The 27,363-nt window shown below is 39.5% G+C and overlaps 1 protein-coding gene across 1 annotated transcript in view; it reads left to right on the top strand.

The window, feature by feature from the left end:
- AFF2 (ALF transcription elongation factor 2) overlaps positions 1-27,363 on the top strand; it is a 413,486-nt gene that overhangs the window by 318,527 nt on the left and 67,596 nt on the right. Inside the window, exon 9 of the mRNA XM_075835883.1 lies at positions 5,277-5,314. Coding sequence (XP_075691998.1) covers positions 5,277-5,314 — 38 coding nt within the window. The remainder of the gene's footprint in view (positions 1-5,276; positions 5,315-27,363) is intronic.

Here is a 27,363-nt window from a genome sequence, read left to right as displayed (position 1 = left end):
TCCTCTGTACAACGCCCACTTGGTCTAAAGTAAAACACGCCCACTTGGGCATTAAGAAACTCATTAGCATAAAGCTAAAAATCGCTCATAAAGTGGTTTGAAATAGATTGTTTTTAGAAATAAAAAGCATTACTTTCACCTACATTATAGCGCCGATCTCCTTATATAGGAGACAGGGCACTTATAATGTGGTGACAGAGCCTCTTTAAATAGAGGGCTGGAAGATGTGATACCTGGTCCAGGGTAGACAAAGATCCCATAGAAACGGATCGAAACGCTGCCTGCCTGGGGTGAATAAACACACCACTTTTTTTCACCAATTTCCTTTGAGTGCTGCCTCTTCATTTTTTGGGGTTATTTTATATGTAAATATATATATATATATATACATAATTGTTTTTATATATATATATATATATATATATATATATATATATATATATATATATATATATATATATATATATATATATATATATATATATATATATATATATTATACATCAAATCCCAGATTGTATTTTTTTACTTGTTACATTTTTCCTACTATATGAAAATATAATTCAGTAATGTACTATGTAGCCGGTGACTTGGCATATCTTTGCATATATATATATATATATATATATATATATATATATATATATATATATATATATATATTTATTTATTGTTATTTCATTATTTTTTTTAACAACAACCCTAGGGATTACTATTTAGGTGTAGACAAAATAATTTTAATGACAGCTTTTGGATTATTCTGCTAGATTGCTCCATACAAGTACATCTCATGATGCTTTATTGCGTTCACTAATTTCTCGAAAATGACAGCTCCAAATAAGCCATTGGAGAGAGTCCAGCAATGATAATAGAGAATTTCACCTCACATTTGCATTAGAAAAGGTTTTCATCCCACTTTACATTAAACATATGTGATATTCTGGGGTATTGGAGTATGGCTTGTGTTCTACAATTATTCATGATTGTTCGGTGGAAAAAAAAATCACCACTGAAAACTCCAGCTGCTTAAACAGTTTGATAGACTGAAGCTATTCCACCATCGGTGCCCCCAGCTGTGTTGCTTAGCAACATTTTAATTCAAGAAGAATCGAAGGAGATGCGGTCCCTGTGGAGAGGGAAACAGAAATAAGAGGCCCGTTGACAGATGATCTCAGTTGTTTCTTTTAATATACTGTGAAGATCACTGGCTCTTTTCATGAATGATAAATGGACTGTACACAGATCAATGGGTTCAGCAATAAACTCGACCTAGTCTCTATGTCTAAAGCAAACTGAGAGGCCATGGAATTTACTCATTTGGATGATTTGGTGTTTGTTTTTTCATCAGTTTCACAAGATAAAATTGATCTGCACATTTGGTCATAACTTGGCCTTTCTTACCCGTAGTAAATATTAATAGTCTTCAAAGTGGAGTGGTAGCCATATACACTTGCTGTTCCTACCTCGTGCCACATTAACCTTAGAAAAGCTGACCTTGTTAATAAACTGCGCGTTCAATCAGCAAATACCAGATTTTTGGGAGAGAGTACTGGAAGGATTTTTTTTTTATCAGCCCTAGAACTGCAAAAAATGTGATTAGGAAGAGCAGATTAAGACGCCAGCTCATTCATATCCAGATAGTGATTACCCACTAGGGAACCTAGGTTAGAGCCGGCAGCGAAGAAGAAGGGAGGAGGAGGGGAGAAGCCACATACATTTTTGGAATTTGTTTTATGGTTACTATGTATTTAGGTTCTCATCATCCGTTTTGTGTCTTTATTTACAGCAGTGATTCATTGTAGTTTATAGCTTTTGACAAGGGAAAAATAGTAACACTGCTCTATTTAAGGCAAGTTTAATTCAACCATTGAGTTCCCAAAAGTAATAGATGATCTGAAGTACATTATGTAATTATATAATCAAATCTAATGTGTGAAAATATGTGATGTCCATAAATTGTATGGTATGGAGGAAAAGAGCTACTTTTAGTATGATAAGGAATGGCATCAGTTTGATTACCAATAATTACTCTTTAAGGCAACTGAGACATTAAATTACCTGTAGATTAGTATTTATCTCATCAGCAGAGTACGGACTTTTTATGGCAGCCTGTGCTCTGTTCATGTATTCTGATTATAACATTGTCTTATGGAATTGCTCATAATATTAAACTTAAATTGGCTGAACGTTTACTTTATAAGGACTGTCCAATCTGAACAAACCTTTTCCATATGCTCTATTAGGGCATATGGATGTCATAGAGTAAAATCTGCCACTCAGGACCCCGAGAGGTGATGCAAAGAGTGTCTCCTCTCTGCCATACTTGACACCACCATGTATTAGCTGGTGATCCATTCATTTGAATTGGCACCATGTAATGCTGCGTATACTGCAGGGGAAAATAATGGCCCCACGGAGCCTCTTCTGGCACTAACAGATGATCATTGGGTTAGAAAACCTAGATCTGCGACAATCAGCAGCTTCAAGAAGGAGTGCATATGGGACAACCTCTTTAAGGTAGCCTCGTAGCCATAGAAACAAAGATTTGGCAAGTAATCAGATGTATTTTTTCACTTTGCATTTTTTGTCTTGTTGAGATAATCTTGCTGGTCCTAGTAGGAAAAATCTGTCTCCTTCTGCTGATTGTTGTTAAATCCATAAGAAATATTAATAACATAGAACATATTTTAACTTAATCCAATAGATGTTTTAACTAATAGAACAGATTCCTATGGATCAGAGTTGACTTGTTTTGACACTATAGATACATGAATTTTATCTCCCACCAGATCTGATCATCTGATCATACTGTCATGTCTATGGTCTCTTTTAATTCTGTCTGTCTATATTGCAGTATGTGCCAAGATAATAGCAAAGTGGGTTTTCTTTGGCAGATTTTCTTGTCTTGAAAGAGCAGGGCTGCATTTTTAAGCATTAACCTCTGCAGCTCATTTATTGTGGCCTGGGATCACTTGTCATAAGGAAGGAATCAGTATGCTAATAGCAATGGTAATTTTATAACACGTCTCTATGGGAGCTGGGCAGACCACCAGCCGCATCCACAAAGCAGTTTATGTAGTTGAGTGTTTTAGTGTTTTAACACTGTCAGTTTCTGCTTTTAAGTACTTTACAAGAAAATTACTTTGCATTGAAGTGCCAATATACTGTAAGAGTAAAGGCATTTATATTGATGTTTTTTCCTTTTCACCATTTTGGAGCGTAATAAAAAGTAATTGTAGACTTATCCGTATATATGAATTTAAATAATAAGAGCGTAAAAAATAGTGTTTTGGATGCTAGTAAAAGAAAATAATTTTGTAATAGGGAATCATTTGGAATTTTTTTTTTTAAAAAAGCTGAATTTAAAAAGATTGATCATAGGTTGCTTATTTGCATGATACTATTAACATAATATTATAATATATAGCTGTCTAGATTATCTAAATTCCATGTGATTTAAAAACTAGTGTGTCCTTCAGAAAACTAGGGGAAGGTGATATTTACAAATTGATATATTTTCTACAATGCAGTGTTTTACTAGGTTGTTGAACTAATAAGGGGGCCATAATGTGCATTCCAGTTTTTCCAAGTGCCCCTTCCCCTAATTTTGCATCCCTCCAACCTATATCTTCAAAAGTCATGCTTGTGGGGTCTGGCTATTAGTTGTGGATCAAGGTTACACACAGTGATGGGGGAAAAGTTTGGGCAGTATATGGGCAGTTTAGTAACTTAAAGGGTCATTCCCATTACATAATGTGATGGCATATCGCTAGGATGTGCCACCTACAGCCGGGACACCCAGTGATTCTGAGAATAAAGGAGCCGCAGTGCTGGTTTAATGCTGTGTCCCCTTCACTGTTTTTCCCTGCACAGTGGAGCTCCCGGTCACCAGCTGTGCAGGGAACTGGAGCACGGACCCATTCATTTGAATGGAGCACTGTTGCAGTTCCCTTCACAGCAAGTGGCCAAGAGGGAAAGACTGGCACCAATCACAAAGTGATTGCATATTCTAGTTATACTTTATGCCATAACTTTGTGTTATAGGAATGACCTTTAATATCTAACCTCTAGAATACCACAGCTTAAAAATATCAGGTTGTTCTTGATGACGTGTCTTTTTTTTCAACCCTGCATGGAACATCTACATGGAGTTTATATAGTACTAGGAGGGATGTGAGTTGGAATTCCCTGATATTTCTTATGAACCCATCCACAGAATATACTATTGCAACCGTTTTTATTGCTCAAATGCCCCTAACATAAAAAATGAAGTCTTGCTAAAAAAATATCTTACCATTTTGAGCATGACTATACACTACAAACAAACCCTGTTTACTCTGCTACTGCTGTCATGTGTTACTCCATGTGCGGCTCCATTCACACTACGTCAGTGGTGCGCTGTCGGCCAAAACATCCAAATATGTAATCTAACATGCCAATAGATTTTAATGGCCAAAGATATGCCAAAAAGGTGTCCTTCTGGCATACGTTTGGCCGGGATACCTTAGAATTGTATCGAAAAACAACTCTTAGCAAAGACCAATACTTGTATACCTAGCAGTATACATTTTTTTATGACAGTTTATGAAAGGTACATCTGAGGGTACAGTCACTAAAACATTTTCAAATGTAGACACCAAATGTGGCGTGAATTTAGCCTTACTTCCATTTGCCCCCGATTCTACTGTTGCCAGCAAGAACAGGAAGCACAGTGAGTAAAGTAACTCATGACAGCAGGATCAGACTACATGCAGGGTTTGTTTGTAGTCTGTAACCATGTAGACACATAAGTCTGAATAGGAGCTGTATACATAAAACGGTAGGATTTTGTTTTAATCAAAACTATTTCCAAGGTTGCCTGATTTTAGTTATTTTAGACAAAAACATAATGAAGGAAATGTATTGGTGTAAAATACACCAGCCAATGAGGAAGAAAAAAGTGTCTAACATGCCTAGTGAGTTACACAAAATGTATTACATTAGGAGCACCATTTTGGTAAATTTGGTACAGCGTGTGCTGTTTTAGCACATCTTGTAAGAATATTGATAAATCTCCCCATGTTTTACAATCATCAGCCCAGCGGGTCATGTTTTAGTTATACAATACATAACCTGTTAATGCCTTATTTACCAACACCTAGACTGGGTTGGATAGCGTGACGTATTTCCAAGTTGGTGAATGTGAACTGATGTGCAGCGCATGCCAGCACTGCTTTTTGGTCCATGTCTTATGATATAAATGAATAACCACAGTTTTGTTTTTCTATTTTTAACAGGCAAGTGAAAAAACAAAGCTGAGAACTACCCCAATAAAGTAAGTAATTATTTTACATTTCTCAAAACCTTGGAACCCAAGTGAATAAAAAATGTTGTCAATGTGGAACACAAGGAAAATATAATTAAAATAAAAAATATTGAGCTTCCTGTTGCAATCACTCAAAATGTAGCTATTTTTTTCCATTCTAGTTTGAACAATGTATAAAACATATGATTGGTTGCCATGAATAATACATCTGACCTAAGATATTCACGTCTACTTGTGGGGTTTTTAATTATACTTTAAATGTGATGATGTATTTTTCAGATTGGTGAAGCCAACTCACCTGTCTAGAGCTGTGGTCACCCCTAAACCTCTTCGGTGATTAAAGCCAAAATATGAACTGTTAAAGTTACTGTAGATCTCACAGAAATTGTAAGACTTAAGGGCATGTCCACAGTGTGCAGTTTTTGACACCGTTTTTTGAGCCAAAGGCAGGAATGGATATAAAATTAAGGAAAAGTATAGAGGAAAGACTTATACTTCTCTCTGTTGTATCCACCTCTGTGTTTGGCTCAAAACTGAATGTGTGAATCCAGCCAAAATGCCCTTGCCCCCAATTCTGCAAAACTTCTAAATGTGACAACACCCATTTCAGGTCAATAGGTCCTTAGATATAGTCCTATGAGTATGGTGCTGTTAACCTGAAATGTGTTAACATTCATATTTCACATTACTGTTATATTACTTGACCTGAATAACGCTGTCTCCCTGATTCCAGCACTTTGTTTTTTCCTGTACCCCCCTTCCCGTACCAGATATATGACCCACTGTTCTGTTGGCTCCCTATATGCTAATTTGCTGTAGTTAGCCAATGAGTAGCGCTAGCTGCCCTGCCTCTGATTCTGATCATTCAGTGTGAGGTAGCTTGAGGGTAGCTCACACCCTGTTGGCTAACAGCAAATTAGCATATATGGAGCCAACACAATAGTGGGCCATATCTCTGAAACGGGGGGTGGGGGGGTGTCCAGGAAAAAAGAAAAAAAAAGTTCTTTAATCAGGGAGACAGCGCTATTTAGGTCAGTAAACCAGTTGAGCTGAAATAATCTTTTGACAGGTCCTCTTTATATGTAGAAGAATTAAGCCTCCATCATACTCTTGTAGACTAAAGTAACCTCTGTTCAAGCAATCAATGTATTGACAATACTACCTCTATAATTTATATGCCTCCTTTCTGAAATAAGCCTGTTTACTTACTATATATATGTCAACATCCCATGGTGGTCGAGATAATTTGCAGATAGGTACCGGTTGCCTTAATACTGAACATGCAATAAAAACCTGTGTGTATATAAAGCATAGAGTAATGATATATATTTCGTAACAAGCCATGGTTAAGCAGCTGTTTAATCATCACATCATTACCAGCTTATGGTTAGCAGTGCTAAGTCAATATTAACATTATCGCAGCTGCAGGAACATTCATACCACGAAACCGCAAACCTGCAGACTGTATACTTATTTATATACAGAGGTGAAATATCACATTGTGTATTATATTGGTCTCTGTAGATAATAGAAATAAATGCATAGATTACAGGTTAGGTAGCTCATCACATGCTATTTGTTTAGTCATTTTCAATATTAGCATGTGTAAAGTGTAATTCTCTAAATGCAAATGGCTTTGGCAAACAGCCGCACGCTAATATGTTGCGTTGAATATAAGTGCCACTGACAGCTGTTTCAAATGGGGAGAAGGCATAGATGTCATTACTGTTAAAATGTTCCAGTCGGCATTTAGGTAGACATTTTACACTAAATAGAAGCGTCCAATTACTCCCTTCTTTTATTTGTCTTATTTGCCCTACACAGAATAGCGCATTAAGGACTGTTTGCCGGTGTTCATTGCTAATTTCGCACTTATAAGAAGTGTTTATGCATTTGTTCTATTCTACGCATCTATATGTGAATTTCTTGTTTCTATATTGATTAATTCTGCAAATACTCTCTAAGTGACAATAATGCAGTAGGTTCTCCTGGTATGATTTTATAATGTGCTGGACCAAATAACAAGCCCAGATTAATAAGGAAATCCTGCTCTGGACCGCCACCATAGACCTACATCGGTCCCTGCAGCTACAGTATTTACCATCCTGATGTGACGATGTACCATCCTGATAATGACATCATGTCACATGACCGCAGAAACTACACAGCTTACTGATGTCATCATTTTTATCCCCTGTAAGTAATGTCCCTACTCAGGACCATTGAAACATAAATGACAACTGCTCTGAGGATATTTCTTGTCTTGAAAAAGGGGTTGTTATTTTTTATTTATTTTCAGTTATTGGCCTGATAATAAAATGTATTTCCTCTAGCTAAACTAATATTATGTACTTCACTCTATGGAAAAGATTATTAGATAGACCGGGAAAATTTCATTTCTGACTACAATTAAAGAAAACCGTTTATCCATTAGATGTCATTAAAATGGGAGATAGAAGTTGTTATTGATAACTGGACAACTCCTCCAAACTGCTGATCCGGGTGTTGAGTGTTGTGCACTATGTTCATCCATTGTAAACTACAGCACTTAACTAAAAACGAGGCTATTACATATGTTTTCTGCCTTGCCTTTCCTTTATTTCAGCATATTCTGAGATATGTGGCACAAGATGACCAGCTTAAAAAAAACCTGAATTTCGTCATACTCAGACACAAGATGTCTATGCTATATATGTCTAAGTGTCGCACCCAGTGGTTGTGTTGTGGATTGCAGCCTGTAAAGCGTTTTTCTAGCATGTCGTGACATTGTATTGAATTGGTTTGATGAGATATTGGAGTCCTCAACCAGATTCAAGCAATAGTAAGGGTGAACTAATCTGTATACTTTGCCCATAAATAAATATCTAAACCTCACACAAGCGTCTGCTTAAATTTAAGTTTTGGGACAAGCTTTTAGGCTGTGTTCACACTGACTTTTTTGCAGGAGGAAAATTCTGCCTCAAAATTCTGTTTGGAATTTTGAGGCAGATTTTGTCCTTCCTGCACGGCGTTTGCCGCGATTTTCACTGCGTTTTTCGCTGCGTTTTTTGCCCACGGTCATTGAGTGCTATGGGCAAAAAACACTGCAAAATACGCTCTCTCTGCCTGCCATTGATGTCAATGGGAGGTCAGAGGCGTATATGCGCGAAGATAGGGCATGTCACTTCTTTCTCCCGCAAGGCGGTTTTACCGCTCAAGGGAAAAAACCGCCTCTCATTGAAATCAATGGGAGGCATTTTTGGACGGTTTTTGATGAGTTTTGCGGAGCGGTTTCCGCTCCAAAAAGCTTGTCAAAATACTCCGTGAGAACAGGGCCTTAGTGAGCTATCAGCCTACAAACTAGTTGTTATCAGGAACCCCCTCTGGAAAGCTAACTATGATATACAAAATGACATAAAGTTCCTTATCCTGAGAGGTTCTGCAGCAGCTGTTAACTTTGCTGTTAAATAAAGGATTAACCCCTTTATGCAACCTGAATTATGAGGATTTTACCAAACTGTCCGGTCATGTAGGCCTGGCTGAGTACAAGCTAAATAATTATGTTCACATTTGCTTTCATTCTAAGCCATAATCTCAAAATGACAGATTGCAGAGCTGTACTATACATTGACAAAATTCTGAACATTTTTATGGTTATTAAAAACTACCTAAATATTAAACATGCATGAAAAAAGAAACGGACTGTTTGCTGACAAAATAATCTGAATTCTGTGGTTAAATCAAACTAATCCCATTTATCAGAAGCATTTCTTTCCTAACAATAGTATGCATAGCGCAAGCTGTTTTTAGGGTTGCCTCGAAAATGGGGTTTAACTTTCAGAATTAAAATTTTGCTAAATGAATTTTTTGCAAAGCTTACTTACCTGTTGATTTTTGGAGGATTTTTTTATGGCCTGTTTCTTTCTACACAAAGTGTCATAAACTGCCCTTTATTTTATATCGGTAATTCCCCACATTTTTACCATGGGGCTCCCCTGAACAAAGAATTCCCTTCCTGAGGAACCCCTATAACTTCCCCGTTTCCATGGGTCCTCAGAGTTTAGGGGCATAGCTATAGGTGATGATCTGATTGCAGTAGCAACTGGGCCCGATGCCGCAAATTTACACAACAGAATTATAAGTGGCTCATGGTAGATGGTGGGCCCTCATACAGATTTATATCTCTACAAGAGTTTTACCTAGCCCAGGTTGGGAAATACTAACCTATATAAATACTTTCTCTGCTATATGTTACAAGGTCCATCAGATAGACTTTTTCTTCATACAGGTGACTGGTTAGAGAATGACATAATAATACGCTGGCAAAGAAGTCAGGTAGAACTCCTGAAATACAACGAAGGATGAATTATAATCATAAAAGCATCATCTACCATCAGATATACATAATGGGGCAGATTTACTATTGGTGCTGCACTAGAATTCTGGCTAAAGTTGCAACTTTTTTTGGGTGCAAATCATTTTAGACAAATTTCTCAATGAAATTCGCCAAAAAAAACATGTTTACAACGTGTCCAATAAGAGGGCGTGGATTAAAATTAGCCAATGTGCGCCAAAAAACTGGCACAAAATTTTGGCGCAAAATAAGCCAAACCAAAAGTGGCATAAGGAAGACAAAAGTGTCTAGCAGGTCATGCAAGCCGCGCCAAAATTATGATTCAGCAATAATATACCATTGTGTCAAATTTGTGAATATGTTTTATATCTTTTTATAATGTCTACTTAACTATTCAAGAATAAATGAGAGCATAACTTAGAGGCATAAATTCCCCTCTCCTGTCAATAAAGATCAATAGACAAAGGAGAAAAGGAAAAACTAGATAACGCTATAGAAAATAACACTTTACATGGTTAATTCTGCCAAGTACAAAGTTTCCTGGTATTGAATTACCACTCTTATTCCTAAAGGGATCTTTCCAGGCGCTTGCAATAATTGTGGTTGATTTTATTGCAAAATTACCTCTGGATGAGAAACATACTCAAGAGGAAACGTGCATTGGTACAAATAAGCTGTGTTTGCCAGTGCCACGTTACCCAGGCCAATACAGTCGTAGTTCTCAATCTGTCTGTGCATTCAAGCAGAAAATTCATTAGCAACCCTTCTGGCAGGAAGGAAAAATAGGCATATTAAGGAAATTTAGTTTGAATTGTTTTCTAGAACTAGTTGGATAACAGGTCAGTAATCAAATTGCACCTTCTGGCATTAGCATTGAAGATGTTATTAAGAATGGCATACATCTGTAGCTTTCACTTGGAGAGGTCGGTAAAAAGCAACAAAGCTACAAGCTCGTAAATATAAGTGATTTAAAGATACACGCGATCAAGATGAACGTGCCGGCTCATTTGGACCGTTCATAGATAATTCTTCTTCATTTACATCACTTCTATGAGACATTTGAAGCTCGCTCCCATCACTGTTTGTTTTGTACTACAAATGCCTACTTGTGTATAGCTGTTGTTCATACATTAAGGTAAATGATTCATTCTATTTATCATGCCAGACCTTCAGTTGAAGTCTTGGATGTTTTCAAAATGGTTAGCGGTGTAGGCAGTAAATTATTATTCATTAAAAACAAAGCCTGGCTTCATCTCCTGGGTACAGCATATTATCCATGTTTTCTAAAGCCAGTTGCTAAAATTCACATAATAGATTAAAGATGCAAATGAAGCTGATTTTTTCCACTTTTAGATTTCTCTAAATTATATTATATTGTTGGCCAATTATGAATAATGTGCGGAGAAATTGGCCTCCATAGTAGTTATAGGTGACCGTATGAAGATCATTTCAGCCACTTTCAGTCACCTGGCCTATGATACTAAAAGACTACCTGCAAATTAACATAAATATCTAATGGTTAGTATACACAATTTTAATATCTCATCTGTAAAATATAGTGCGGCATGGGTGAAGATTGGTCCTTACTTGATTTGGTTGCACTCTTGAAACTACATAGAAACATTATTGGAGCTTAGATCTGTCTACAACAATAAACCCCAACCTTTTTATAACCTATTGTGGAACCACTGAACAAAATGTTGCCTTGCTGGTAAACTCCTACAACCACCGCATGCTTATTTAACTCTTGTAAGTGCAGTATTAAGTACTGCTGTTGTTGTCTTCTTGGGGAAACACTAACCATGTCCCAAGGAACTCCAGGGCTGGTAAATACTAATGTACAAAAATCCTCAAGCAGTAGGTAATACACTTTATAAACTAAAGTATTGGGACACCTACACATTACACCTACAGGAGCTTCTTTGACATCCCATTCTAAATCCATAGGTATTATTATGAAGTTGGTCCCCCCCCCCCCCCCTTTGCAGCTTCCACTCCTCGGGGGGCTTTCTACAAGATTTTGGAATGTGTCTGTGGGAAATTTTACCCATTCATCCACAAGAGCATTTGTGAGGTTAGACACTGATGTTGGACGAGAGGGTCTGATTGAAATCTCTGCTCTACTTCATCTCAAAGGTGTTCGATGAGGTTGAGGTCTGGGCTTTGTGCAGGACAGTCAAGTTCTTGCACAACCAACTCACCCAACTATGCCTTTATGTCACAGTCTGTCTCACAGTCATGCTGGAAAATAAATGGTCCTTCCCCAAACTGTTTGAACAAAGTTGGAAACATACAAATGTCCAAAATGTCTTGGTATAGTGAATCATTGAGATTTCCTTTCATTGGAACCAAGGGGCCTAGGCCAACCCTGAAAAAAACCAAACATAGAATTATCCCTCCTCCACTAAACTTTACATTTGGCACAATGCAGTCAGGCAGGTAATGTTCTCCTGACTTTCGCCACACCCAGAATTGTCTATCAGAATGCAAGATAGAGAAGCATGATTCATCACTCCACAGAACACGTTTCCACTGCTCCAGAGTCCAGTGCCTTTATACTAGACAGAAAACAATTGTGACCCTAGGTAGTCAGCAGGTATAATATATATGAACAATAGGAGGAATGCCTGCAGGCAAACAAAAACCCTTTTTCCTGACTACCCAATGATAGCAAAGAACAAGTTAAATTTTTATTAAGCTACTTGTAGCAAAAACAGACCACATATATAACGATTTAAAACTGTCACTGCCTAAAACTGAAGTGAAGGTAATACACTGGAGAAACCAGCAGAGTATAGAAATGAGTGCTGGCCGACATGCAGCGAGTCATTTGCAGCCAGTAAACACCATGTGGCCTAGGAGGAAGTAAATTCAGCTAAGGCAGGAGATTAAAACAAACTGAGCCCCCCCGACATGTTTCGCTACCTAGTAGCGTCCTCAGGGGTACACGGGGCTAATGGCGACGCGGCGAAAAATCAAATCCTCTTATGGGGATGTCAGATGACGTGGGTAGAGGGAGGGTGTGAGGGCAGGCAGCCAATGAAATACGATAAAACGCAACAAACTGTCAGAGACAGCGATCCAACCAATGGGGATCGTTGTAGCAGGAGACCAATGAGAGGCAGCGGGCCGCGCAGGCGTACTATCAACACGGCCAATGTAGTTCAGAGGATACGCGCATGCGCAATAAGACACAAACGGAACTTAGAAAAATAATGAAAGAAAGGAGATGTGACAGGTCGGCGCGAGCGCCGTAGCTGTCAGTTAGGACTTAGTGCAGGCGCACCGCCAATACAGACAGATCAGTGCAGAGGCGAAGCGCATGCGCAATGACGCATCATAGGGACTTAGAAATGATGATGAAAAAAACAAAACACAACATACCAAATTTGACAGGTCGGCGCTAGCGCCGTATCTATCAGTTAGAACTTAGTGCAGGGAGCCATAATAGCAGTAAGTGCACGGTCAGGACTACAGAAACAGTCCAGGTCGGCACAACTGCACCAATAGTAAGGAAGAGACCAGTCAGACAGGACATTAAAATAAATATCAAGGATGCCCCTCGGAACCACAGACAGTGATGAAAACTACCCCCCACTAAGGTATCTCAGCATATCACAATAGAGACACAATTTCAATGACGGGCACACCCAAACCCCCATCAGAACAAGTAGGGTTCTGAGGAATTAATGAATATTAAATACATAAATAAATTTTAAATATAGAACAATACATATACAATACCGGTCGCACATTATAAAACATATATGATCATAATTAGTAATTTAATAGTCAAATTAAGCCATGATAAATCAAAATACAGCCGCCCTATTAAGGGAGGCTGCAATAGATATAAATGAGGCAAGCTATATAGTCCAAGAAGCCAACTGATCGTATGGAAATATAAACGATACAGACCACATAGACATCCATACAAAGCACAGAGGGAAGCGACAGACCAATCAAAGAAAAGCACTATAGGTGAAACCTTCATTAAGGCCCTGAGGGGTCATAGTCCCAAGACGGTGGATCCAACGTGCTTCCTCCTGTAGGAGTTTGCGGTCTAGATTACCGGCCCTGGGTCCCAATTTTAGTTGTTCAATGCCCCAAAATTGGAGTAACTTGGGGTTATTGGGGTGAAACCTATGCATATGTCTAGAGAGAGTGGTGTCCTCCTTAAGATTGATGGTACTGAGATGTCTAGATACCCTCCTCCTTAGTTCCTGCAGAGTCTTACCGACATATAATTTCGGACAGGGGCACTTGGCTAAATAAATAAGCCCACTGCTTTGGCAATTAAGAAACTGCTTAATATGATAAAGTCTATCATCCAAAGGGTTAGTAAAACTCCTAACCCTAGGCATTAGGGGACAAAAGGAACATCTGCCACAGGGATGGAACCCAGTGACAGGTGATTTCAGCCAAGTGGATGATGCATTAGACGAGGTGGGGGAATAATGGCTATGTACCAAAAAATCACGTAGATTTTTTCCCCTACGATAGGTAATGGCAGGATTGGCAGGAATGACTTCCACTAAATCAGGGTCAGCAGTGAGGATAGACCAATGTTTCTTTAAAACCCCAACAACCTGGGAGGAGCATACGTCGAACGTGCCAATACAGCGAATGGCATTGGACGATGATGGCAATGCGGATACAGTACTTCTATCAGAAAGTAGATCGGATCTATGAGACGCCCTAGCCCTCGCGTAAGCCCTATGAAGCCACTTCTTGGGGTACCCCCGTGCCAGGAATTTATGAAAAAGACCATCGCATTCTCTCTGAAAGGAGGACTCATCAGAACAGTTGCGTTTGGCTCGTAAATATTGACCGATAGGTATCCCTCTCTTAAGGGCAGGGGGATGATGGCTATTCCAATGCAGAAAACTGTTGGTGGCCGTAGCTTTACGGAATATATCAGTTTGGACACCGCCAACAGGGTCCAGAGAGATCTTAAGGTCAAGAAAGTCAATCACCCGATCATTTATATCAAAGGTGAATTTCATACCAATAGAATTATTGTCAAGCATAGACATGAAGTCAGTAAAAGTGTTGACATCCCCATCCCACAGGATGAGAATGTCATCAATATATCTACCCCAGAAGGAGATATGTGACGTAAAGAAAAGTAGATCGTCGGAAAAAACTATGGTGTCTTCCCACCAACCCAAAAATAGGTTGGCGTAAGAAGGTGCACAGACAGTGCCCATGGCCGTGCCTTTTATCTGATGATAATATTTGGCATCAAAAGTGAAAAAATTATGAGTGAGCAAAAAACGTAGTAATGACAAAACGAAATTATTATGTCGATGAAATTGAGTGCCTTTAGTGTTCAAAAAATATTTTACTGCAGTGAGACCTAGGTCGTGCTGAATGTTAGTATATAATGACTCCACGTCTATGCTTGCCAACAGGGTGGTAGAGGTAACATTGATCTCCTGGATCCTGGTGACGGTGTCCTTAGTATCCCTAAGGTGGGATGACAGAGCAGAAACAAAGGGGGACAGGATCTCGTTTACATAAAGGCTTATGCCCTGTGTGAGACTGTCATTTCCCGACACTATAGGTCTGCCAGGGATAGGGCTTTTGTTTTTGTGAACCTTTGGTAGAGCATAAAAGGTTGCAAGAGTGGGCGTAGGATTGTATAGACGTTTAAATTCATCCAAGGTGATAAGGTTATTACTCTTAGCATCGGTGAGATCATACAATTCTGACAAGTAGCTAGTGGTAGGGTTGCTTTTTAAGATAACGTAAGTTGTATGGTCACCTAGCAGCCTATGGACCATATCTGTGTAATCCACACGGTCCATCACTACAATGTTACCTCCTTTATCGGAGGGTTTAAGTACCAAATCCGCATTACCACACAAATCATCCAATGCCACCCTCTCATCACTACTAAGATTCCCAAAAGACAAAGATCTACCGCCTCTCAATTTCTTAAGGTCTTTACAGACCATTTTAACAAAGACATCAATATGTCCATACTGGGAAAAAGGAGGCGTAAGCTTGGACCTGGGACGTAACGTAGAAAAGGGACCAACCGCTTCGGTGACTCCAAATTGATTCTCATGAAGAAGACTCTCAAGAGCCTTCATGGTATTTTGTTCTTGACGATCCTGATTAATTCCGTCCTGTATGGGACCCTTAAAGTGCTTATGTAGGGCCAATTTCCTGGCGAAAAGGTTAATATCCTTTGCCCATGTGAATTCGTCAAAAGGAGGTGCAGGGGTATATGAGAGTCCCTTTTGCAGAAGGGTCACCTGATGTGGATTCAAATCATGTGAAGACAAATTGAAAATCTGCATATTATCACCACTAATAGCTGGTATACTAGGGGTTATGACTTGAGCCCCCAATGCATGTTGAGTGGTCCTAAAAAAGGAAATGTGGTAGAGGGGCCCATGGTGGCATTGATGCCATTGCCCCCATTCGGAACCGTACTTGAGGTAGGTAACTGAGAGTTGCCCATCATGCTTGTGGCACTTTGGGTGTACGTAGGAACAGGTATAGATAAAATAGATGAAGAATTGGAGACAGCAGGTGGACATGGTCTATTTCTGCTCAGGGGTTCAGTGAGGGGCTGCTTTGATACGGTAGGTGTTCTCTTCGAAAAACCTGGCCTAATGTTCCTAACCTTACGCTTCGTGCCTAGTCTAGGACTATCACTGGTAGATCTAGAAAATTCCGTGCCTGAAGTATCCGATTCGGAGAAATCAGTATACACGGTGGTCCGTTTAGGGGTAGGGACAAAGCGTGTTTTATACGTATAAATTTGGCCTATATCAAAATCCCTCCGATCACGTATATATTTGCGATGTTTACGTTCCTTAATCTCCCCCTGTAATTTCTCGATGTTTTTCTGCAGTTTAGCCTCTGAGGCGCCAAATTCAGGACAAGATTGAAAGACCTGTATGTCCGCTATCTCTTTTTCAAGCTGAGCGCCAATTTTACTATAGTTCTGCTTCTCAAACTCCAGCAGATACTGAAGCATCCGCAAGGAGCTTTCAGTAAGAATGTCCTCCCACCCCTTTGTAAAGGCGGTATTATCACGATAAGAGTTAGGTGTAATATTGATTCTTAAGCCCCTATAGACAATCTTCTGCTGTACATAGGTCTCAAGACTGGCTATCTCCCAACATGAACGTACAAATCTCTGATAGGTCTTTTGCAGATCCCTGAACGCTGTATGGATGTCAAACTGATGCAATGGAATATTGTCGGTAGAGAAGACATAAGCCACCTCAGCGGACAAAGTCTCTATATTGGGCCTCTTGGACAAAAAACCAGCCATAACAAATAATTAGAAGGAAGTATAAAGAGTTCCCCAGTGGGAACAGGGTCAAAGAAGAAAGGGTAATTAACCCAGCAGTACTAGACAGAAAACAATTGTGACCCTAGGTAGTCAGCAGGTATAATATATATGAACAATAGGAGGAATGCCTGCAGGCAAACAAAAACCCTTTTTCCTGACTACCCAATGATAGCAAAGAACAAGTTAAATTTTTATTAAGCTACTTGTAGCAAAAACAGACCACATATATAACGATTTAAAACTGTCACTGCCTAAAACTGAAGTGAAGGTAATACACTGGAGAAACCAGCAGAGTATAGAAATGAGTGCTGGCCGACATGCAGCGAGTCATTTGCAGCCAGTAAACACCATGTGGCCTAGGAGGAAGTAAATTCAGCTAAGGCAGGAGATTAAAACAAACTGAGCCCCCCCGACATGTTTCGCTACCTAGTAGCGTCCTCAGGGGTACACGGGGCTAATGGCGACGCGGCGAAAAATCAAATCCTCTTATGGGGATGTCAGATGACGTGGGTAGAGGGAGGGTGTGAGGGCAGGCAGCCAATGAAATACGATAAAACGCAACAAACTGTCAGAGACAGCGATCCAACCAATGGGGATCGTTGTAGCAGGAGACCAATGAGAGGCAGCGGGCCGCGCAGGCGTACTATCAACACGGCCAATGTAGTTCAGAGGATACGCGCATGCGCAATAAGACACAAACGGAACTTAGAAAAATAATGAAAGAAAGGAGATGTGACAGGTCGGCGCGAGCGCCGTAGCTGTCAGTTAGGACTTAGTGCAGGCGCACCGCCAATACAGACAGATCAGTGCAGAGGCGAAGCGCATGCGCAATGACGCATCATAGGGACTTAGAAATGATGATGAAAAAAACAAAACACAACATACCAAATTTGACAGGTCGGCGCTAGCGCCGTATCTATCAGTTAGAACTTAGTGCAGGGAGCCATAATAGCAGTAAGTGCACGGTCAGGACTACAGAAACAGTCCAGGTCGGCACAACTGCACCAATAGTAAGGAAGAGACCAGTCAGACAGGACATTAAAATAAATATCAAGGATGCCCCTCGGAACCACAGACAGTGATGAAAACTACCCCCCACTAAGGTATCTCAGCATATCACAATAGAGACACAATTTCAATGACGGGCACACCCAAACCCCCATCAGAACAAGTAGGGTTCTGAGGAATTAATGAATATTAAATACATAAATAAATTTTAAATATAGAACAATACATATACAATACCGGTCGCACATTATAAAACATATATGATCATAATTAGTAATTTAATAGTCAAATTAAGCCATGATAAATCAAAATACAGCCGCCCTATTAAGGGAGGCTGCAATAGATATAAATGAGGCAAGCTATATAGTCCAAGAAGCCAACTGATCGTATGGAAATATAAACGATACAGACCACATAGACATCCATACAAAGCACAGAGGGAAGCGACAGACCAATCAAAGAAAAGCACTATAGGTGAAACCTTCATTAAGGCCCTGAGGGGTCATAGTCCCAAGACGGTGGATCCAACGTGCTTCCTCCTGTAGGAGTTTGCGGTCTAGATTACCGGCCCTGGGTCCCAATTTTAGTTGTTCAATGCCCCAAAATTGGAGTAACTTGGGGTTATTGGGGTGAACCTATGCATATGTCTAGAGAGAGTGGTGTCCTCCTTAAGATTGATGGTACTGAGATGTCTAGATACCCTCCTCCTTAGTTCCTGCAGAGTCTTACCGACATATAATTTCGGACAGGGGCACTTGGCTAAATAAATAAGCCCACTGCTTTGGCAATTAAGAAACTGCTTAATATGATAAAGTCTATCATCCAAAGGGTTAGTAAAACTCCTAACCCTAGGCATTAGGGGACAAAAGGAACATCTGCCACAGGGATGGAACCCAGTGACAGGTGATTTCAGCCAAGTGGATGATGCATTAGACGAGGTGGGGGAATAATGGCTATGTACCAAAAAATCACGTAGATTTTTTCCCCTACGATAGGTAATGGCAGGATTGGCAGGAATGACTTCCACTAAATCAGGGTCAGCAGTGAGGATAGACCAATGTTTCTTTAAAACCCCAACAACCTGGGAGGAGCATACGTCGAACGTGCCAATACAGCGAATGGCATTGGACGATGATGGCAATGCGGATACAGTACTTCTATCAGAAAGTAGATCGGATCTATGAGACGCCCTAGCCCTCGCGTAAGCCCTATGAAGCCACTTCTTGGGGTACCCCCGTGCCAGGAATTTATGAAAAAGACCATCGCATTCTCTCTGAAAGGAGGACTCATCAGAACAGTTGCGTTTGGCTCGTAAATATTGACCGATAGGTATCCCTCTCTTAAGGGCAGGGGGATGATGGCTATTCCAATGCAGAAAACTGTTGGTGGCCGTAGCTTTACGGAATATATCAGTTTGGACACCGCCAACAGGGTCCAGAGAGATCTTAAGGTCAAGAAAGTCAATCACCCGATCATTTATATCAAAGGTGAATTTCATACCAATAGAATTATTGTCAAGCATAGACATGAAGTCAGTAAAAGTGTTGACATCCCCATCCCACAGGATGAGAATGTCATCAATATATCTACCCCAGAAGGAGATATGTGACGTAAAGAAAAGTAGATCGTCGGAAAAAACTATGGTGTCTTCCCACCAACCCAAAAATAGGTTGGCGTAAGAAGGTGCACAGACAGTGCCCATGGCCGTGCCTTTTATCTGATGATAATATTTGGCATCAAAAGTGAAAAAATTATGAGTGAGCAAAAAACGTAGTAATGACAAAACGAAATTATTATGTCGATGAAATTGAGTGCCTTTAGTGTTCAAAAAATATTTTACTGCAGTGAGACCTAGGTCGTGCTGAATGTTAGTATATAATGACTCCACGTCTATGCTTGCCAACAGGGTGGTAGAGGTAACATTGATCTCCTGGATCCTGGTGACGGTGTCCTTAGTATCCCTAAGGTGGGATGACAGAGCAGAAACAAAGGGGGACAGGATCTCATTGGCTGCCTGCCCTCACACCCTCCCTCTACCCACGTCATCTGACATCCCCATAAGAGGATTTGATTTTTCGCCGCGTCGCCATTAGCCCCGTGTACCCCTGAGGACGCTACTAGGTAGCGAAACATGTCGGGGGGGCTCAGTTTGTTTTAATCTCCTGCCTTAGCTGAATTTACTTCCTCCTAGGCCACATGGTGTTTACTGGCTGCAAATGACTCGCTGCATGTCGGCCAGCACTCATTTCTATACTCTGCTGGTTTCTCCAGTGTATTACCTTCACTTCAGTTTTAGGCAGTGACAGTTTTAAATCGTTATATATGTGGTCTGTTTTTGCTACAAGTAGCTTAATAAAAATTTAACTTGTTCTTTGCTATCATTGGGTAGTCAGGAAAAAGGGTTTTTGTTTGCCTGCAGGCATTCCTCCTATTGTTCAGTGCCTTTATACCACTCCATCTGCTTGGCATTGTGCTTGGTGATGTAAGGCTTGCATATAGCTTCGAAGCCATGGAAACTCATGCCATGAAGCTCCCAGCGCACAGTTTTATATGTGCCAGAGGAGGTTTGGAATTCTGCAGTTGAGTCAGCAGAGCATTGACGACTTTTATGCAATAAGCACGTCAGCACTTGGTGACACCACTCTGTAACTTTAAGAGGTCTGCCACTTCGGAGCTAAGCTGCTGTGGTTCCTAAATGCTTCCACTTTGCAATAACACTACTCACATTTATCATGGAATATGGAGGGAAGAAACTTTCAAGAACTCACTTGTTTTGCCACGGTACCACACTGGAATTCAGTGAGCTCTTTAGAACGACCCATTCTATCACAAATGTTTGTAAAGGCGACTGCATGGCTGGTGCTGGATTTTATACACCTGTGGCAATGAGACTAAATGAAACACCTGAATTCAATGATTAAGAGGTATTTCCCAACATTTTTGTTCACAGAGTGTATTTACCTGAATACCAACCCTCAACTGGACAATTGTCAGGTAATCGGTTGCAATTTCTGAAATTTTGCCCAGCAGTGACTTCTTACTTTTATACATATTTATGCTTCTTTTTTAATGCCAAGGAGAATAACCGAATTCCTTGCATCCTACTAACTACAAGTAATGTTGTTATTTCTTAAGGAGGGTGGTTCTTGTACATTGTATTCCAGTGTGAGGGTTGTGTTGGACGAAGTCCTTAAAAAAGAGGTAACAACAATTATCACAAAATGTCATAGAATACATAATTTAGTAATGTAGACAGTATTTAATAAATAATCTCTGATGAAGTGCTCTGAGTATGTAATTTACTTGTTCATAGGTCAGAAGTTTTGTTAAACTTTACACATTACTCATCAGAACATATGACTATTCAGACAGATGAGATAATAGAGTACTTGAAACAATTAATGGATCTTGAGCAGATGTTAATGGTCTAATTATAAGTGATTATACTGGAATAATAATAATTATTATATATATATATATACACATAACACACAAGAAAATGGCGACAGCACACTGCGAACACGAATATCGCCTAAACCGCTAAATATAAATAAATATGCATTACAAGCTAAATCTATTTACAATAGGGGGGTACTTAGTGCACATTTTGGTCAAATTCTCTGGGCCCACCTGCCACATCAAGTCGTCCTCCATAGGTGGGGACCTACTCTGCACATACACCCAGAACTGGGACTAAGCCTACATATATATCTGGTGATGGCAGGAACCAGCATTCAACTAATTAAAATCACCCAGGGCAGAATGGGAGTGCAAGAACAAAAAATGGAGGCAGTCACTAACCCCACATATATGAATCACATAAACAATGCAAAAGTTTCAACAGCACATTCCAACAAAATGAAAGAAATTGTGTATACAGGTGCAAGAATACCTGTGACTGCAAATTTATACAGCACACAAGAAAATGGCGACAGCACACTGTGAACACCAATGTCACCTAAACCGCTAAATATAAATAAATATGCAACACATGCTAAATCTACTTACAATAGGGAGGTTCTATATATATATATATATATATATATATACAGTATATACACTACCGTTCAAAAGTTTAGGGTCACTTATAAATTTCCTTATTTTTGAAAGAAAAGCACAGTTTTTTTTCAATGAAGATAACATTAAATTAATCAGAAATACACTCTATACATTGTTAATGTGCTAAATGACTATTCTAGCTGCAAAAGTCTGTTTTTTAATGCAATATCTACATAGGTGTATAGAGGCCCATTTCCAGCAACCATCACTCCAGTGTTCTAATGGTACATTGTGTTTGCTAACTGTGTTAGAAGGCTAATGGGTGATTAGAAAACACTTGAAAATCCTTGTGCAATTATGTTAGCACCGCTGTAAACAGTTTGGTGTTTAGAGGAGCTATAAAACTGACCTTCCTTTGAGCTAGTTGAGAATCTGGAGCATTACATTTGTGGGTTTGATTAAACTCTCAAAATGGCTAGAAAAAGAGAGCTTTCATGTGAAACTCGACAGTCTATTCTTGTTCTTAGAAATGAAGGCTATTCCATGTGAGAAATTGCCAAGAAACTGAATATTTCCTACAACGGTGTGTACTACTCCCTTCAGAGGACAGCACAAACAGGCTCTAACCAGAGTAAAAAGAGAAGTGTAAGGTCCTCAACTGGCAGCTTCATTAAATAGTACCCGCAAAACGCCAGTGTCAACGTCTACAGTGAAGAGGCGACTCCGGGATGCTGGCCTTCAGGGCAGAGTGGCAAAGGAAAAGCCATATCTGAGACTGGCTAATAAAAGGAAAAGATTAATATGGGCAAAAGCACACAGACATTGGACAGAGGAAGGTTGGAAAAAAGTGTTATGGACAGACGAATCGAAGTTTGAGGTGTTTGGATCACACAGAAGAACATTTGTGAGACGCAGAACAGCTGAAAAGATGCTGGAAGAGTGCCTGACGCCATCTGTCAAGCATGTGATGGCCTGGGGTTGCTTTGGTGCTGGTAAAGTGGGAGATTTGTACAAGGTAAAAGGGATTTTGAATAAGGAAGGCTATCACTCCATTTTGCAACGCCATGCCACACCCTGTGGACAGCGCTTGATTGGAGCCAATATCATCCTACAACAGGACAATGACCCAAAGCACACTCCAAATTATGCAAGAACTATTTAGGGAAGAAGCAGGCAGCTGGTATTCTATACCATAAGTATACTGCGAAGATTTGTTATCTTAGTGCCGGAAGGTCACAGCCATGGTTAAGATTTTCTTGAATGCTCAATATGGTTGTCACAATCATCTGTTTATCCATCTGGATTTTATTCTAAATGATAAGATATTGCCTGAAAAATACCCTTGTGATAATTCAAGTGAAGCACCATTATTCACCTGCCTGAAATGTTTCTACAGTATATTTCATTTCATTTTGCAAAGAGTACTAAAAAAATGAAATGCCTTTGTAACAGTCGTGATGAGGATTTTTAAAGTCAATTTACCTGGCACCTTGCTAAGTACACCAGTGTTTAACAAGCAGTATTGAGTTTCTGAGAACAGGCTGTATTATGCTTCCCAATAGGTGTCAGTGAAGTGATTAGATGTATTGAGTTTTCTTGTCATTCAAAGAAATGAGATCCCTTGCTCCAAATCTAATCTCTTTTTATCACAATTTTCAATAAGGAATGCCATCACGACTAACAGCATCTTCATAATGAAAATGCATTTTCTATCAGATGTATTTCTAGTCTTTTAACATGCACCAGCCATTAAAACTCCATTTCGCAAATATCAAAGATATAGATATACCAAAGCTACAACATTGGTCTATATATTATGTTATTTTCTATAAGTTATTGCTGATATTTTATTATGAAGGGAAAGTCTTATTCCCCTATGTCTGGTATCAACTGTGCTGTCTTCGAAATATTGAATAAAGATTGTGTCTACACGGTTGTATAATATAGTTGTAAGATCTTCTCTATTACATATGTTTGATATCCCGTTGGTATTAGTGTGGAAGTATCCCAAGCCGACAAAGACAGGACAAATAAGTCAGGCTAGGTTACATTTTTTAGGTAGTAGTGTTTCTCTTCTTTACAGCTGATCTAAAAAGATTTAACGGTGATGGCAAATTTATTTCAGTCATCAATTATTATTATTATTATTATTATTATTATTATTATTAATTATTATTAGTCTGTTTTTTTGTTTTTAATTATCAATATTATTAATCAATATTATTTTCATTTGAACTATTATTATTATTATTATTATTATTATTATTATTATTTACCTTTAGGTTTCTTTCTACTCGTTTCTACTCCTAGCAAAAAAAAAATGAATCGTGTTTTTTTTTTATATTTTGTTTGAGTCTTCTGTAATGATAAGCAGTCATCTTGTTGGATTTGCTCTTCCTCCTTTCCTTTCAAATTTACTCTTCCAAAGTGACACTTTAAACAAAGGATATCATACAGCAATCAGTCATAATACTAAAACCACCTGACTAATATCATGTTGTTTCCCCTCACGACACCAAAACAGCTCTGACCTTTCTAGGTATGGACTCCACAAAACCTCTATCTGGCACCAAGACGTTAGCAGCAGACCCTTTAACTATGTGTTCACATCTGCGTCCCAGCTTCCGTAAAATATCCCAGACAAAATAGCGCAGCATGCCAGGCTATTTTGTTTGGCAAAATTATGGAAACCTTGTCTGAAACCCGATGGAAGCCAATAATGTCAATGGATTCTTTTGAGCATGTTTTGTCACGGATTCGTCACTGCCATTATTTTTTTTGTTCTGCTTCTGTGACAGAGCACAACAATGAAAAATAACCAATGCAGATGTAAACAGAGCCATAGTCCTGTAAGTTTTGGGTGGGGCCCGCATGGATCAGACTTGTCTTTCCAGCACATCCAGCAAATGTTCAAAATCTGGTGAATTTGGAGACCAAGTCAACACCTTGAACTCTTTGCCACAGTTCCCAAAACATTCCTGAACAGTTTTTACAGTGTGGCAGGACACCTTATGCTGCTGATAGAGTCCACTGCCATTAGCAAACACATTTGCCATGAAGGGGTGTACTTGGTCTTCATCAATGTTTAGGTGGGTGGCAGGTGTCAAAGTAACATCCACATGAATGCCAAGAACCAAAGTTTTCCAGCATAACATTGCTCAGAGAATTACACTGCCTTCACCGGCTTGCCTTTTTCCAATGGTGCATCCTGGTGCCATATATTTTCCAGGTTAGCGATGCACACACACTCAGCCATCCCCATGATGTAAATGAAAAGGTGATTCATCAGACTAAGCCTTTTTCTTCCATTGCTCTATGATCCAGTACTGATAATCATGTGCCCATTGTAGGTGCTTTCGGGAGTAGACAGGGGTCTACATGCACACACTGACCAGTCTGCGGCTATGCAGTCCCAAACTCAGCAAGCTGCAATACAGTGTGTGCTCTGACACCTTTTTATTATAGCCAACATTAACTCTTTCAGCAGTTTGTGCTACAGTAGCTCTTCTGTGGGATTGGACCACACGAGCTAGTCTTTGCCCTCCATGCACATTATTGAGCCTTGTGTACCCATTACCCCATTGCTAGTATGCTGCTTGTCCTTCCTTGGACACTTTTGGTAGGTACAAACCACTGTATACTGTGAACACCTCACAAGACCTTTTCTTTTGGAGATTTAGTTATTTATATATACATCGATCTGCTACTAACATCTTGATGTCAAATACCACTTGCCACCTTCAGATGCCTTGTGGAGTCCATGTTTCGAAGGGTGGGAGCGGTTAGGCAGGTGGTTTTAATATTATGATTGATGTGTATATATATATATATATATATATATATATATATATATATATATATATATAAATATTGTAGCAGTGCAGATACTGGACAGGTCAGGTTTCAAGAAACCAGGGAGCATGTACAGCAGAGAGGGTTTTCTCTGCTGTTGCTTGGGTGTAAAGCCCGGAACAGGGCCTGGTTTGCTGGAGTGTGAGGGAGAAGCACGGGCTTTCACTCCATACAGTCCGTGTCTTGGGCTGTCTGATGAGCCTAGTTAGGCGTCACCTGAGATAGCCCTTTAAATCAGGTGTATGCTATTCAAACAGGGCTCCTAGTCTGAGGAAGACAGGTATTGCCAGCCTGTGGGAGTCAGAAGTTCTGGTAAGAACATGTGTATGTTTTGAGGTACTAGGCACAAGGCTCAGGGTCTCTTAGGGACACTGAATGTATTAGTTAGAAGCTGGACAGCCTAGGGTTTATTTTGTACAGTTGTGTTGTAAAACTGCTTGCTGTGTTGAAGACAATAAAGTTAGCTGCGGCTGGTTTAAACCCTTATCCAACGTGTTGGAGTGAAATTTCTATGTGTGCCAACCATCTCACCCCTAGAGATGGCGATCCTGTGAGCTAAGTTGTCCCCCAGGTTGTCACAATATATATATATATATATATATATATATATATATATATATATAAAATTTTTACCTATATAAGCCCTTTTAGGGGTTGCCGAATAAACTCAACCCCTCCATATAACTTTCTAGAACCTATGGGTGTCTAATATTTTCATCTACCAGTCAGAGTGGAGAGATCTGGCTCTTGCAGACCGGGTTTGTCCATGTAATGCCTACTGTAATAGCTCAGTCATCTATGGTTAACATAAAATACTATATGTTCTCTGCGGAGGTTGCTGCAGCCAAAATGTAAAGCCAGCTACCTGTAATGAATAAAGCTCATCGGCAAGACCCTTGTCAAGCAGCTGATCACTGGGCCAGATTCAGTTTAAAATTAGTTAACTTGTTGAGACAAGATCAAGTCCATATTTAAATCTGTGGTGCAGTCAGGAGCAATGTTACAGAGTTTGAGTTTGGTTTAATAGATATACCCTCCAACCCTCTTCCCCAAGCACTCAATATTTCTTACCAGTGGTGTAGCTATAGGGGTCACAATGGTAAACTACTTGAGCCCCTGTTATTACAGTAACATCTCCTTATGCTTACGCTCCCCACTCCTGAGTCAGGTCCTCTTCACCTCTGGGCACAGCGCTGGGTCCTGATGCTGTTCAACTACAGGACACATAGCTATAATGTCCTCATGCTGAATGGCATCAGGAACAAGCGCTGTGCCTGAGGGAAAAATTACCCGATTTGACCCGATTTGAGTGGTGACGGTAAGTTTATGGATACTTACTATTTTCTTTACCATTGTATCTAATCCTATATGTGTGATACTGTCTTCTGAGCTGTGTATCAAATCTCTATCAAGTATTATATTTCCTTCTGAGCTACTGTATCTAATACTTTAAAATATGTGTGTCTGCTGAGCAGCTGTACATATATATATATTTTTTTATTTATTTATTTTTATTTTTACATTTTTTTTTATGGGGATGCAAATTTTATG

Source organism: Rhinoderma darwinii, chromosome 8 (genome assembly GCF_050947455.1).
Source record: "Rhinoderma darwinii isolate aRhiDar2 chromosome 8, aRhiDar2.hap1, whole genome shotgun sequence".
Classification (NCBI taxonomy): Eukaryota; Metazoa; Chordata; class Amphibia; order Anura; family Rhinodermatidae; genus Rhinoderma; species Rhinoderma darwinii.
The sequence above is the reverse complement of the archived record's forward strand: the minus strand, read 5'-3'. Positions and strand labels throughout refer to the sequence as shown.